General features: G+C 40.4%; 1 protein-coding gene across 1 annotated transcript in view; it reads left to right on the top strand.

The window, feature by feature from the left end:
• Window positions 1–16895, top strand: part of LOC142214639 (NACHT, LRR and PYD domains-containing protein 6-like) — a 55515-nt gene that overhangs the window by 37741 nt on the left and 879 nt on the right. Inside the window, exons 7-8 of the mRNA XM_075283577.1 lie at window positions 2562–2732; window positions 13021–13191. Of these exons, the coding sequence (XP_075139678.1) occupies window positions 2562–2732; window positions 13021–13191 (342 nt within the window). The remainder of the gene's footprint in view (window positions 1–2561; window positions 2733–13020; window positions 13192–16895) is intronic.

Here is a 16895-nt window from a genome sequence, read left to right as displayed (position 1 = left end):
TGAATATTCTAAACGCTCCTTTCACCTGACATATGATGATGAGGTTAATTCAGTGCATTACGTAGTGTATGCTAGTCGCCTTACTGCGTGGCATATCAAAGTTTATTCAATATTAATTTTCTTATTACTCATCAATATTCTATTCTTAATCATATTTAATCAACTGCTTATCAATTTTATTCCAGACACTTTATTACTCTGTTTTGCTAAGCGGGTTCATGGTTTAAATTAATCATAGCAGAATCAGAAAAACTGTATCCTCATATGAAACTATATATATTTCTAGCTTAAAAGGGATAAGGTAAACGGAAGACACTAATGCATGTGGATTTCATATTGATTTCCCTATCATTAGTGACTTTGGTAAGGGCAGTTTCAATATAGTGACAGGGTCTGAAGCCTGACTAAAATCTATTAACCCCTTCCCGACATGCACCGTAATAGCACGGCGCATGTCGGGTCTGTAACTATGGCAACTGCCCGGGAGCCGGGCGGCCGCCATAGCCGCCGGGTGTCTACTGCTTTAAGCAGTAGACAACCAGCTCTAATGCCTCGTATTGGTCCCCGGACCGATCGGAGGCATTAACCCCTCCGGCGCCACGGTCAAAGGCGCCGGAGGCGCATGTGCGCCGCCATTTTGCTGGTTATTGCTGGCTCCTGGAGCATGCTCCAGGGCCGACGTCACGTTGGTATGGCAGCCGGGAGCCTTTACAAGGCTCCCAGGCTTGTCTGCAAATCCTCTCTTTTGCAGGCTGGTCTATGCAGCCTGCAAAAGAAAGGATGATTTTTTGCAATGCATTAGCATTGTAATGCATTGCATTAGTGATCAGACCCCCTGGGGTTCAACACCCCTAGGGGGTCTAATAAATGCAAAAAGAAATATTTAAAAAAGTAAAAAAAAATATAAAAAGTATTAAAAATTCAAAACACCCCCTTTCCCTAGAACACATATAAAAGTAGTTAAAAACTGTGAAACACATACATGTTAGGTATCCCCGCTTCAGAAATCGCCCGCTCTACAAGTCTATAAAAATATTTTTCCTGTTCGGTAAACGCCGTAGCGGGAAAAATAGTCAAAAGTGCCAAACCGCCGTTTTTTCACTGTTTTGATTCTGATAAAAATTTGAATAAAAAGTGATCAAAGCAATAACATTTCCCAAAAATGGTAGAACTAAAAAGTACACCTGGCCACGCAAAAAAAGACGCCCTATGCATCCCCGTACACGGACGTATAAATAAGTTACGGCTGTCGGAATATGGAGACTTTTAGAAAAAAAAATTTTTAACACAGTTTTGGATTTTTTTTAAGGGGTCAAAATGTAAATAAAACCATATAAATTTGGTATCCCTGGAACCGTACCGAAACACAGAATACAGGGGACATGTCATTGTGGCTGCACAGTGAATGCCGTAAAACCAAAGCCCGTAAGAAAGTCGCAGAAATGCATTTTTTCTTCAAATCCACCCCATTCAGAATTTTTTTCCTGCTTCCCAGTACATTATATAGAATAATTAATGGTGGCATCATGAAGAAAAATTTGTCCCGCAAAAATTAAGACCTCATATGGCTCTGGGAGAAATAAAAAAGTTATGGGGTTTAGAAGGAGGGGAGTCCAAAACGAAAATCAAAAGATGCCATCGGCGGGAAGGGGTTAAAGAGCAGGTTGGAGGAGAGATAGGAGAGTTCTGAGTGGACGTGTTGTTCAAGCAGTTTTGAGGCGTACAGGAGCAATGAGATGGGATGATAGTTGGCTGGAGAGGACGGATCGAGGGAGGGTTTCTTATGTATAGGTGTGACGTTTGACGCATGTTTGTAGGTGGAAGGGAAGGATCCATTGGTTAGGGATAGTTTGAAGTGATGGGTTAGGGCCGAAGTAATGAGTTCAGTGAGTTTGGGGATGAGATGTGACTGGATCAGGTCAAGTGCGTAGGATTTAGAGATTAGGGTGGAGAGCTTTTCATCAGTGATGGTGGAGAAACAGGTTAAAGACAAAGAGCACCAAGCAGTTGGGTAGAGGGATTGTTGGGGGTGTAGGGTGAGACTGTCTCTGATGGTGTCAATTTTACTTTTAAAATAAGTGGCACTTAGTACTTTGTAAAGGCTATTCCGACGTGTCCTTAGTTTAAAATGTATTTCGCCAATGATAGACTCCCTTTAAGTTCACAGCACTTCCCCTCAACCTCTGGAGTCAGGCAGTGTGGTGTAAACAACTTTCCCCTCCCTGTTGTCCTGACTGCTAGATCATGTGACAGGAGAGCCAGGGGTGGGTGGCGTTTTAGTACATAGTGTAGGTGTTAATAAAAGAGAAAGTTCTCTGAGCTCACAGTCCTGCCCCTGTAAGATGCTGGATCCTGGCACCTGAGGTAAGATGCTCATCTCGCCTTATGGCTGATGCAGCCCTGGCTGGAGGCATTCCTGACATCCATCACATACAAGAGGTGGCTTCTAGTGATATGGAGTTTTCTAACCGCTTGGGATATCTTCTCTCTGCATTTACAATCTAGGAATTTTATACTAATTGAGGATGTCTCACTTACATTTCATCTTGTAATTGTTACAGTTTTGCTGAGAATGATCTACCAGACGATATCTACAAATGTTTCCCAACAATAATACGGAATAATCCATCTCTGAAGATAGTTATCCTATCTAGTAAAGGTCTGGCCGGTCCTCACTTCAGTGACTTGATGGACGCTCTGTCCAGTCCAGACTGCAGGGTAGAGGAATTACGGTGAGTATAAGAGATGCTTAAAGGGATGAAACATGCTGGAAACAACTTATAAATTAATTTTATTGTATGTTATTGCTGTTGAACTTTGCACTGTCTTTAAATACTTTGTTTCTCAAAAATAAGCCCTAGCTTGGTTTTTCAAGTTTTTTGGAGTAGGCTTGAAACATAAGCTCTACTCCAAATATAAGCCTGAGCTGGGTTTAACCCCTTTCTGACATCTGAAGCAAAAAGAAAAAGTTTAAAACATAGGCTCACCAATCTTCAGGGTGCACGGCTGAATAATCCCGGACTCCAAGGAAAGACAAAAGGTCGAGTAGTAGAAAAATATTCCAGTCCGCACTCCTGAGATTCACTTAAAAATTAGTCTTTAATTGTCCATATAAAAATGGGTAAATCCAATGTAAAAATTATATGTGACAGTGATAAACACAAAAGTGCATTTAAAAACCCAAGAACTGGCTGACGCGTTTCTGGGTATGCTGTACCCCTTAGTCATAGCCTAATACTACACTGGTATCCTAGGTTTTAAATACCCTTCACACTTGCAAGAAAACACCTGAACTGAATAACTTTGTTGTTGCCTGCTATCTCAATATCGTATAGTACAACGTACAAATCGGACTAATAATCTATCAACATCCAATAGTATTAAACATCTTAATCATTAAACTTTGAACAGTACATTATTATAACACATACCTTTACAATATTTCAAAAAACCGGAACTTTATAGACTCACAAGAGTGCCGTAGTTCTGTAACCCTCTACTAGGATGTAACCAAACCTTCTTTTTCTGAATGAGATAGTCACGTGACCTAAAACCACCAATGAACAGCACCCGCCGCTCATAGGCTGTCTGAATCACGTGACCAGCATTAACCAATGAAAAAGTCCTGCCTATATGCAAGTTAAATAAACGATCCTACCGTGTCTGACGAATCCTAAACAGGAAACCTACAGCATGTCAGTATGGTAGATTGTTGATATAGTATATAGTGGAAAGGTTTAATAAATGTACATAAGATCCGATCTTAAATTGAGCCCATATGGACTCCGACTATTAAATTTGAAAATATAAAACGCTTCTCTTTCCAAGAGGAGTTTTCTACAATTACCCCCCCTTGCTGGTTCTTTGATTTCCTCTAATGCAAAAAAACGCAGCGACTCAAGCTGACCCTTGTGTACAGACGCAAAGTGTTGTGCTGCTCCCGATATGTTTTCCGTGCCAACTTTAGTACAATCCCTTAGATGTTCTGATATGCGAATTTTTAGTTTGCGTGTAGTACATCCAATATAATCTTTATCGCATATAATACATCTAATGCAATAAACTACATTAAAACTTTGACAGTTAAGGTGTGCTCTTAACTTAACAGTAAAATTAGATGCAAGGCTATTGAATTCGTTGGAAAATATAGCGTATTTGCAGACAATACATTTTGGAAAACCGCAGCCCCTAAATCCTATGCGATGTGAACTAACCTCTACTTCGGCAGGTAAGTAGCTAGGGGACAGATCATCACCTAGAGTTCTACATCTTTTAGCTACACAGCGTATTCCTCCATCCAATATTTTGTTAGTAATTGGATCAGTTTGTAATATGGGTAAATTCTTTTTTATTATGTTAACAATTTTATTGTATTCCAAGCTATATGGAGTGGAAAATACAATTCTTTTGTCCTCTAATTTGTCCTGTATATCTTTTTTGTTGTCATCTAATAAATAAATTCTTTCCTTTAGATCAACTTTTTTTACTGCTTCATTAAGTATTCTGTCTGAATAACTTCTGTCTTTTAGTCTATTGATCGTTTCCAAGCTTAGTTCTTTATATGTTACTTCTCCACTGCATGCTCGTTTGCATCTGATTAATTCACCAACTGGAATACTATTGAGAGTATGATTAGGATGGCAGCTATTACCTCTTAGAATGGTATTTCCCGAAGAGGGCTTTCTATAAAGTGTTGTACTCACTGCATTATCCTTCACCACACCCGTGAGTTTGACATCTAAAAAGCAAATGCTGTGTAAATCATGAATAAACGTAAATTCTAAACCCAAATAATTATTATTTAAGTAAGAAATAAATTCTGGTATGGGCGCTACATCACCCATCCAGACGATAAGGATATCGTCAATGTAGCGCCCATACCAGAACAGAAATGAAGAAAACGGATTAGACAAATTAAAAATAGATACCTCTTCCCAATGAGCTAGCACTAAATTAGATAAAGAAGGTGAAAATGGGGCACCCATAGGTGCCCCACAAATTTGCAAATAAAACTTATATTCAAATAAAAAATAATTGTGACTTAACAAAAAAGAAGCTACCGAAATGATATATTCACACACGGGTGCGGTGAAGGTGCTGTATTTATATAAGTGGAAGCCAAGAGCCTCCAACGCTTCCTGATGTGGTATACTGGGGTACAATGCGCAAATATCGCATGATAACCAACTAAAATCATGTCTCCAGGGAAAATTAGAAAAACATTTAAGAATTTCCTTGCTGTCCTTTATATAGCCTCCTGTTCTTTTAACTAAAGGCTGGAGAATGGAATCAAGCCAACTAGAAATCCTTTCAAAGATAGAATTGCGACTGGAGATAATAGGGCGCAAAGGTGGTGGATTTAGGTTTTTGTGGAGTTTAGGAAGGCCATATAGGATCGGAATTTGGGGTTTGCTAATATAAAGATATTCACTCTCTCTTTTATCAAAGATACCTAGCGATTCCCCTTCCTGGATTAAGGTCTTGAGTTCTTCATTAAATTTATTGGTGGGATTGAAGGTAAGGAGTTTGTATATTTTTTCATCCTGAATAATTTTTAAACAGCCGTTCACATAGTCCGTTCTATTAAGCACTGCGATTTTGCCCCCTTTGTCCGCCTTTTTGATGACTAAGTTTTTATCTCTCTTAAGTTCTTGTAATGCCTTGAATTCTTTATTGTTTAGATTGTGCTTGATTTTTTTAAAATTGCATTCTTTTTCTAATCTAATTAACTCTTCTTCAACTTTCTGTTGGTATAATATATAATTACAACCCCTGGAATTAATGGGGTAGAAATCAGCATTTGTTCTGGTTACAGGGAAAGAATCAATGGTCTTAATGGCATTCTCACGATAATAATCCGCATCGATTAGATTTTGTGTAATCGTGTGTTCCCTAACTGTGTTATTCAAAGGTAATGAAAAAGTGGAGGGCAAGACTGCATTTATTTCTTTACTACTAATGTTACAGGAGATGTTTCTCTCATAATAAAAATGTTTCTTAACCGTTAATGTTCGAATGAACCTGTTGGTGTCCAATAATGTGCGAAATGTATTGAAATGTTTAGTAGGTGCAAAATTTAACCCCTTACTTAATACCGCTATTTGTCCCTTAGTAAGTGTTTTGTCTGACAAATTAACCACAGATGAAATGTCCTTTACAGAGCTAGATTCAAAACTATCTTCATGGACTGCAGCTAACGTTGGAATCTCGAGCGCGTGTTGTATCTGCTGTTCCGATCTGTTTTTCTTAGCATGTTTCTTTCCTCCTCTTCGTCCCCGTTTTTTGACGAATTTCCAGTGTATCGTCTTTTTTGGTGATTAATAGAATTGTCCATTGTTTCTATGGAAGTATTGGAATCCCTCTCAAAAAAGGTTGATGAGTCCCAATCACTAGATGAATTAAAAGACACATTTCTACTGTTATTCTTGAACCGTGCACCCTCGTATTTTCTTTTCTTCAAAATAGGTTTGATGAATGGAGATGAGGATAGTTGCGGTTTCTGATACACATTATCTGTGCGATAATCCTCAAGATCCCTTTCAAATTTTCGTTTTTTAGTAGAAGTAATGTTGTCTTCTAATTTTTCCAAATGCTTTTTCATGTTGGTCTCCAACTCTTTTAAACTCGCAGGTATAGCAAATTTATCCAACTGGGTTTGTATACCCTTGATTTCATCTTGGATTTTACTAATTTTATCCTGCTCATGTTTTACAATCAATTCCATTAGCTGTAGTGAGCAATTTGTGAGAATTTTATTCCATGAAGATAAAAAACTATCATTAAAAACAAATGTCGGAATTTTTCTGAGTCTTAAACCCCGTGGAACCATGTCCTTTTGTAGGTATTGGGATAAGGTTGTAAAATCCCAGAATACCTTTAATTCTTGGACAAGTAATTTTTCTTTATTTCGCAATAGTTCCTTGATGGAAACATTAGTTTCAGTTTCAGGTGTAACATTGTGACCAAAAATAGCTGCCACTTTTCTGCTTCGTGTACCTTCTAATACATCCATTGAATAAATTAAGAGATATGTTCAAAAACTAGTGAGCCAATGTTAAACAAGAGTCCAAACAGTAAACGTGTGAAGCAAAAAGAAAAAGTTTAAAACATAGGCTCACCAATCTTCAGGGTGCACGGCTGAATAATCCCGGACTCCAAGGAAAGACAAAAGGTCGAGTAGTAGAAAAATATTCCAGTCCGCACTCCTGAGATTCACTTAAAAATTAGTCTTTAATTGTCCATATAAAAATGGGTAAATCCAATGTAAAAATTATATGTGACAGTGATAAACACAAAAGTGCATTTAAAAACCCAAGAACTGGCTGACGCGTTTCTGGGTATGCTGTACCCCTTAGTCATAGCCTTGCATCTAATTTTACTGTTAAGTTAAGAGCACATCTTAACTGTCAAAGTTTTAATGTAGTTTATTGCATTAGATGTATTATATGCGATAAAGATTATATTGGATGTACTACACGCAAACTAAAAATTCGCATATCAGAACATCTAAGGGATTGTACTAAAGTTGGCACGGAAAACATATCGGGAGCAGCACAACACTTTGCGTCTGTACACAAGGGTCAGCTTGAGTCGCTGCGTTTTTTTGCATTAGAGGAAATCAAAGAACCAGCAAGGGGGGGTAATTGTAGAAAACTCCTCTTGGAAAGAGAAGCGTTTTATATTTTCAAATTTAATAGTCGGAGTCCATATGGGCTCAATTTAAGATCGGATCTTATGTACATTTATTAAACCTTTCCACTATATACTATATCAACAATCTACCATACTGACATGCTGTAGGTTTCCTGTTTAGGATTCGTCAGACACGGTAGGATCGTTTATTTAACTTGCATATAGGCAGGACTTTTTCATTGGTTAATGCTGGTCACGTGATTCAGACAGCCTATGAGCGGCGGGTGCTGTTCATTGGTGGTTTTAGGTCACGTGACTATCTCATTCAGAAAAAGAAGGTTTGGTTACATCCTAGTAGAGGGTTACAGAACTACGGCACTCTTGTGAGTCTATAAAGTTCCGGTTTTTTGAAATATTGTAAAGGTATGTGTTATAATAATGTACTGTTCAAAGTTTAATGATTAAGATGTTTAATACTATTGGATGTTGATAGATTATTAGTCCGATTTGTACGTTGTACTATACGATATTGAGATAGCAGGCAACAACAAAGTTATTCAGTTCAGGTGTTTTCTTGCAAGTGTGAAGGGTATTTAAAACCTAGGATACCAGTGTAGTATTAGGCTATGACTAAGGGGTACAGCATACCCAGAAACGCGTCAGCCAGTTCTTGGGTTTTTAAATGCACTTTTGTGTTTATCACTGTCACATATAATTTTTACATTGGATTTACCCATTTTTATATGGACAATTAAAGACTAATTTTTAAGTGAATCTCAGGAGTGCGGACTGGAATATTTTTCTACTACTCGACCTTTCTGACATCTGCCTTGCAATTACGGCGGATACATCGAGCTATTGCCTGCAATCAGCGTACCCTCTGATGACCGGCATTGTTGAGTGTGAACCCTCCCAAAACAATGCAATTGTCCCCATCCCGTATCTTTCTTGTTGCAGGCTGCCTCCTGACCAGCCTCAATAGTAGTATCATAAAATGCAATACAGTTGGATTGCAGTCTATGGGGCAATTGCAGTTTCAAGCTCCCTAGGGAGGAGGAAAGGATAATAATATTAAAGGGGTTGTCCTATCACAAGGATCCTATCTATACTGCTTGTTAATGTGGATGTAAGACTTTTCCTAAATACATTGCTTCAGCAAAACTGCTTTGTTTGTCCACTATCTTACTTTATTCAATTCTTTGTGGCCACAGCCCTGACCTAGCTGCTCATGAGTCAAGTGATGTATCTGCTGCTCTCAGGGGGGAGGGAGGAGGGGCTAAGTGCACGGGAGCGAGCCTGTGTATCTAGCTATTCCTGTGTCTGCACCATGTGACCTAGGTCCTACACTCAGATAGAGGAGCTGCTTTCATTTCTTCTGTTCTCCCAGTTATCAGGCTAGCTAATTCAGTTGTGTTCATTATGGCACAGACAGGCAGTGTCTGTATGTAACACAGAATGGAGTTGCTGCTGCCTGTACTTCATAGTCCAATATGGGTGGGCGGAGCTACACTCGAATTTGGGGGTGGAGCTAAACAGCAGGTTGCATGTGAAACCTCGCCCACCAAATGATGCAAGAAACCAGCAAGAAAGAAGATTTTACATCAGTAAAGACTGATGAGTATGTGAGGTGGGAATACCCCTTTAATTAAAAAACTATAAAAAACAAAAAATTTAAGTTGAGGCGGATTTTATTGCGGAATCCGCCTCAAAATCCACTGCCAAAACCGGCTCCCATTTACTTCAAACGGAGCCACTCGCTTCTTTTTTCCGCTAGCTAGTAGCGAGATGACCCTTCTTGCTGCGGATTCCACGGCTGAATCAGCCGCGACACGAGGCTCCCTCCCGATTAGGCCTATTCATTTGGGCCTAATCCGGAGCAGAATGCCATGACGGGATGCTGGTGCACTGCACCGACATACTGTCGCGGCTAGCCGCACGTAATGTTCACACGCTGAATGTAAATTCCACCATGTGAAGATACCCTAAAAGTATCTAGCTTCACCATGAGAAAAATATTTGGCACAAAACATGTAGACAAAAAAATTAACTCACAGGATCTAAGGAACAAATATTTGACGCACGCATCAATAGCCCAATAATTTTTTAACCTTATTGAAGAGACAAATAGATGTCACATGATGGGAATTTATGGCGCACACAGTAAATTGTCGTTAATTGATAAGCTTACACCATTTTAAACTTGGTCTACTTTGCACAAGAAAATCTGCACCATATTAGTTATTTTCTGTATCATAAAATGTGATGTCTTTTAATGTTTGAATGGCTTCTGTGCTTGTACCACTTGTCTCTATTATGGAGGGAAAACTGAAGGTGGTTCAGTTAAAACATTTGTTACAAATCAGAGTTTAAGGGAGCCTTCACACGGAGTTACGCTCCGCTCATTCTGAATGTAAACACGTGCAGAATGAGCGCGTAAAAAGCAGCTCCCATTGACTTGAATGGGAGCCGGCATACACATGCTCCCCTTTGAAATCAATGGGAGGCTTTTTTCCCTATGCTTTCAATGTAATACACACGTATTACATTGAAAGCAATACATCTCAGCCTTGTTATTTATATTGCTGTTCTGTGGGCGCGGATATTCCTCCCGCTTCCCACTCTATAACATGTTGTTAACACTTACCTCTGTTTTTACTGTTTGATCCTATTTCACTGCTGCTATAGAGCCTTTGTTATCTCCCTTCCCCCTTTTATTTGTGTCCCCCTGATGTCACTTGTTGTCTCTGTTGCCCTCACCCCCTTTCCTGTGCCCTGTTATGCACTACCTATGATGTTACTTAGTTTGTTTTGTTCGCAGCAGAGTCAAATACGCTCAAGCAGCAAAAACAGATGTAATTGTTAACAACATGTTATAGAGTGGGAAGCGGGAGGACCCTGATGAACCCCAGTATCCAGGGGCTCATAAGGAGTTCCCCTATATGTCCATGAACCAGGACCTACTGTATAGGGTGAACCAAATACGGGGAGAAATTGATGAGCAATTGGTGGTGCCCCGGCCCTATCAAAGAGTAGTGTTAGATTTGGCACATAAGCGTGTGTTAGGAAGACACCTGGGGTATGAAAAGCCCAAAGAGCACAGTCTACAGCACATCTATTGACCAGGAATTGATAAGCATATCCAAGAGTATTGTAACTCCTACCAAGAGTGTAAACTAACCACTCCTGTGTCACACTTCAGGAGGCCTCTGGTACCCCTACCCATTATAGGGGTACCATTTGAAAGAGTGGCCATGAACTTGGTAGGTCCTGTTGTAAAGTCTGCCAGGGGGGCATTAGTATATACTAGTGGTGTTAGATTATGCTACACGATACCCTGAGGCCATACCCGTGAGACATACTTTGGCTAAATTGCCAAGAAGCTTTTATATGTTTCTCCTGCACAGGTATACCCAAGGAGATCCTGACTGACCAAAGGACTCCTTTTATGCCCAAGGTATTGAAAGAAATGTGTAAGCTCCTGCAAATTAAACATCTGCGACCCTCTGTATATCACCCCCAGACAGATGGCCTAGTGGAGAGGTTCAATAAAACCCTTAAGGACATGCTAAAGAGGGTGGTTAGCAAGGACGGCAAAGATTGAGATTGTCTACTGGCCTATTTAATGTTTACAATCCAGGAGGTGCCCCAGTCCTCCACAGGCTTTTCCCCATTTGAGTTGGTGTATGGTAGACACCCACGTGGTCTCCTAGACATAGCCAAGGAAACCTGGGAGCAAGAGCGAACGCCTTACAGGAGTGTAATAGAGCCCATTACCCTGATGCAGGACAGAATCACACCCGCCATGCCCATTGTTAAGGAACATATGGAGCAGGCCCAAATGGCCCAGAGCCATGTCTATAACAGAATGGCTAAACTTAGGACCTTTAGTCCAGGTGATCGGGTGTTGGTATGGTTTCCCACGATTGCAAGTAAATTTCTGGACAAATGGCAAGGGCCATAAGAAATTATTGAAAGAGTGGGGGAAGTGAACTATAATGTGTACCAACCAGGCAAGAGAAAGCCCAAACAAATATACCACATAAATTTACTAAAACTCTGGAAGGACAGGGAAGTGTTGACATCAGTAGGTGCCCCTAGAAAGGTTACTACTCCTGGTAGGGCTTCATCTGAGGTGCACATAGCAGAGACCCTGTGTAAGGCACAGAAACCGGAGTCAAAAGAGTTGGTACAGAAAAATAACTATGTATTTTCTGCATTGCCTGGAAGTACTAATGTAATTGAATATGACAGTGTTACTGAGCTGTAGGTATGGGTTAATCTAAAACCGTACAGGTTACCTGAAGCTCGCAGGCAAGCCATCTCTGAGGAGGTCGAAGATATGTTGGCACTTGAGGTAATTGAAGAGTCCAAGAGTGACTGGTCCAATCCCATTGTTTTGATTCCTAAGCCAGATGGCTCCATAAGGTTCTGTAATGATTTCTGTAAACTGAATGAAGTGTCAAAATGTGATGCCTGCCCGATGCCCAGAGTCAATGAGTTAATCGTAAAGTACATACTTTTTGATAATAAACTAAATAAAAGTTTACAAGCATTATTTATTAAAAGTTATGTTTTAGATTTAAAGGGGTTGTCCAGGATAAAATGATATTTCTACACTAAGCTAAACATTCTCCCGTCACCTACTTTCTAATGTACTTACTTTACAAAAAAATATCTATATTTGCCTAGATTGCAGGGGGAGGGGGTCACATGACACATTTTCAGATTTTCCAGTGACATTCTGTTTAACTGTTTACAGAAATGGAACATCACCAATACTAACCTCCCCCACCCCATCCTACTGACCTTTCTTCTTTTCCAGATCTTCTGGGCATGGGAGATCACAGTGCATGCTGTACTCTGGCTCTATGGCATAGGCAGACGTCAAGAAGAGGAGGAGCTGGCTCCACAGAAGGAAGTGATCTCCCATGCCCAGAAGATCTGGACAGGAAGACTAGTAAATATAATGGGGTGGGCTGAGTTAGTTAGTTGGGAAGGGATAGTAGTGGGTGGGCTATCTAGGGAAACAGGGAGGGGAAGGTAGTGAGAGGGGGAGGTAGTGTAATTCAGCTATGAACATAGCGCAATGCATCATTGTAGTTGTAGGAAAACAGAACATGAAACTACACATGTAAACAGATGCAGAAGATGCCAGAAGCTTCAAGAAAACCCCCCAGAAAATACTCAAAACACTGCTTAAGGTATTTGGTTGCACTTATTAACCTATTAATAGCAATAATTGACCTTTTCTGAAAAATTTGTTTTTTTCCCAAAAAACCCCATTAAGATGTTTTCTGCACTGCTGAGTAATCACCTTTGCAATCTACAGATTTTATACTATCACTGCTGTAGATGTGACACCAACATCTTGTTTTGTTATTCTTACAGATTGGCTTATAGTGGTCTAGGAGACACTTCCTGCATCCATTTGGCATCTTTATTGAAAAAAACCCAGTTCCTCAGGAGACTTGACCTGTTTGATAGTGATGTTGGTGGTCCCCACTTCAGTCACTTGATGGCCGCTCTGTCCAGTCCAGACTGCAGGATAGAGGAATTAGAGTGAGTATAAGAGAAGTGTACAGGAGGAGACATGTGGGGATAAGTTACAAATGGATGTTTTTATAACCTAATGCTGCTTTAAACTCCACAACTTTATCTCTGATTTGTCTAGTGAGTTCCTTGGTCTTCATGATGCTGTTTGTTCACTAGCTTTCTCTAATGCAAGTTTTCAGTAGGTGATACCTTTTTTAATGGCTAACTCATAATGATGACAGAATATGACGTTTCAAAGCTTCCTCTGAGCTCCTTCTTCAGATATATCTAAAAACACTTTCTAGAGGCTGCATATTTATAACTGGACACAGGGGTAGGATTACAGGAGGGAGGGGGGAAGAGGCTTATTACAATATACTTATAAAAACAAATAATCAATTGCCAGATCCCAGGTTCTTATCTTAATGGCTGTCTTAGTTCAGTAATCTGTATAGAAAGACATAAACCCACGTGATAACATTACTACAATACTATGAGAAACTGCAGAAATCTCTAATCCTCAATAAGCGAAAGAAACTCCACAGACTGAGACTTGCTGCAGGATTCTACAAGAATACACACAAAGCAAAATATATATCTAACAACAACGGGCACCACTCACACGTGGATGTGGAAACACAGAACTGTGTTATCAATCTCTCCACCTATGAACCCACCAAAGCAGAATTTGGGGTACTCTCCAGGGGACTCTCATTTTGTCCTTCTAAAACCATGGATAAAATTGAACTGTGCAGTGACATAGAGGATTTTTTCAGGAGGCTGCGCCTGAGGGAATATTTTCATGACACAGATGACACAGAGGAGACCCAAACTACCCCTTCAGAGGTTCCAATCTTAGCAAAAAAGGAGACATCTGATTGGACACCTCCAACTGGACGAAATTTTGATTTGGACAATTACATAGACTGTTTCAGACACATGGTCAAGTCAACTATACTGGATACAAACAAAGCACTGCCGTCTAACATCAGCACCCAGGAAAGGAGGGCCATACAATCCCTGAGAAATAACAAAGACATCATCATTAAGCCAGCGGACAAGGGTGGTGCTATAGTCATGATGAACACATAAGACTACATACAGGAAGCACACAGACAAATGACTGACACACACTACTACTCCAAGTTGGATTCAGACCCCACAGTGGAATACTCCAAAAAACTGAAAAAGGTGATCTCCTGCCTATCTGATGGAGCAATAAGCCTAAGCAACCTCATACCAGCAAGCCCTAGGACTGGGACTTTTTATATGCTTCCAAAACTGCACAAACCTGGAAACCCAAGGAGACCGATCATCTCATGTGTTGGGACTCTCACTGAACAGATCTCTGGATGGGTGGAGGGTACTCTTAAACCCTTAGTGAAGGATACAACCAGCTACCTACAGGATACTACAGACCTATTAAATAAACTATCCACTATAGGTCCCCTTCCAGATGGAACCATCCTGGCCACCATGGATGAAGAATCTTTATACTCCAACATCCCTCACCAGGACGGTGTAAACGCCTGACAGTTTTTCATGGAAAAGCGAGGTATGAACGCTGAATCAGTGGTGAAACTGACAAAATTCATCCTCACTCACAATTACTTCTCCTTTGGTGACTGCATCTATTTACAGCAAACTGGCACCACAATGGGGAGCAAAATGGCGCCACAGTACGCTAATCTCTTCATGGCCAAGCTTGAGAGTCACTTTCTATCCACCTGCACCATCAGACCTCTGGCCTACTATCGCTTCATTGACGATATCCTAATCATTTGGACCGGGTCTGAGGAACAGCTGAAAACCTTCCATGAACAATTCAACCAGTTCCATCCCACCATCAACCTGACGCTCAATCACTCCTTCTCTGAAATAAACTTCCTGGACACAGTCATCAAGATACAGGACAACAAAATTGAGACATTGCTGTATCGGAAACCAATTGACCGCCCTACCTACCTAAGATGGGATAGCTTTCATCCTAAACACATAAAGAACTCCATTGTGTACAGCCAAGCCATCAGATACCATCGCATATGTTCAAACCCTGCAGATAGGGATGAACACCTTGGGGGCCTCAAAAACACATTCTTGAGGCAGGGTTACCATCCAAGATCAGTTGATAACCAAATCACCAGGGCCACCAGAATACCAAGATCGGAGTTATTAAAATACAATACCAAACAGGAGAACAATCGGGTGCCCCTGGTCGTCACATACAACCCCCACCTGGAGACGCTGAGCGGAATCACATGCAAATTACATCCACTACTGCAAAAAGACCACTGTCTAAAATCCATATTTCCAGCCCCCCCCCTCTCCTGTGCTACAGACAGCCACCAAACCTCAGGAATATGGTTATTAGCAGCTCACTGTCACCTCCAACTAACACAGGAACATTTCCATGTGGACAGAAGAGGTGCAAGACCTGCCCCCACATACTGACCACGGACAGGATAGAGATACCAAACTCTAACAGGGAATATAAAATCCCAGGTGTGTTCACCTGTAACACACCTAATGTAGTGTATTTGATCATTTGCACCAAATGTTCCACTGAAAATCTGTATGTTGGAGAGACCGGACAGAAACTCAGAATGAGAATTAATTCCCATCGCCATACAATCAAACAACAGAGAACTGATCTTCCCGTGCCAAAACATTTCTGCCATGAATATCATAACATCATCAATGACATGAATATCTTGATCTTAAAACTTTAAATCAAGGAAACAGCGACTGATTTATGAGTACAAGGCCATGACCCTATTCCAGACGCTGGACAATGGGATGAACATCTCACGTGGGTTTATGTCTTCTTATACAAATCATTAAGACAGCCATTAAGATAAGAACCTGGGATCTGGCAATTGATTATTTGTTTTTATAAGTATATAGTAATAAGCCTCTTCCCCCCTCCCTCCTGTAATCCTACCCCTGTGTCCAGTTATAAATATGCAGCCTCTAGAAAGTGTTTTTAGATATATCTGAAGAAGAAGCTCAGAGGAAGCTTCGAAACTTCATATTCTGTCATCATTATGAGTTAGCCATTAAAAAAGGTATCACCTACTGAAGACTTGCAAAGTTTTTTTTGTTTTTTTTTTTATATTTCATAACCACTGGCTAACACGGTACAAAAACAAACATTTTCCTTTTAGCTTTCTCTAATAAACTTCTGAGGCCTTCACCGAACAGATGAATTTATACTGAGACTACATTACGCACAGCCGGACTCTATTAACTCATTAAGTGACATCTGAAGGCGATTGTGTGCACTGCATTTTATTGAAGGCTATCAGAGTACAGGGGGCTGAAGACTATTGCCGATCACACTTTTCAGATTTTTAGTTGATTTCCAATTTTGAAAGCCTTGTATTATTTTCCTTCCAATTCACAATTTTCTGCTGCTTTGTGTTGGTTACCAATTAAAATCTCAATAAAATACATTTCAGGAAATTTCCCCCCATGAAATAGAGCAATTTGGGTGTCTGCTACTGGACCACTTTATATTAGAGCCTGGGCCGTCCTGAGGATCCTTTGGCACTCTGGAGTGCCAGTGCAACACATGTGCAGAGAGTTGGGAGCATTTAGTAAGACTGGTGCTTGTGAAGGCCCTGACTAGCACAAGGAGTTCCTGCCTCATCAAGAAGCTTTTTTATGGCCATTTTGCACCAGAGGGATGGCTATTTTCACGGATCCCTCGTACAGTTGAGTGTAGTGAGGGA

Source organism: Leptodactylus fuscus, chromosome 7 (genome assembly GCF_031893055.1).
Source record: "Leptodactylus fuscus isolate aLepFus1 chromosome 7, aLepFus1.hap2, whole genome shotgun sequence".
NCBI lineage: Eukaryota > Metazoa > Chordata > Amphibia > Anura > Leptodactylidae > Leptodactylus > Leptodactylus fuscus.
The sequence above is the reverse complement of the archived record's forward strand: the minus strand, read 5'-3'. Positions and strand labels throughout refer to the sequence as shown.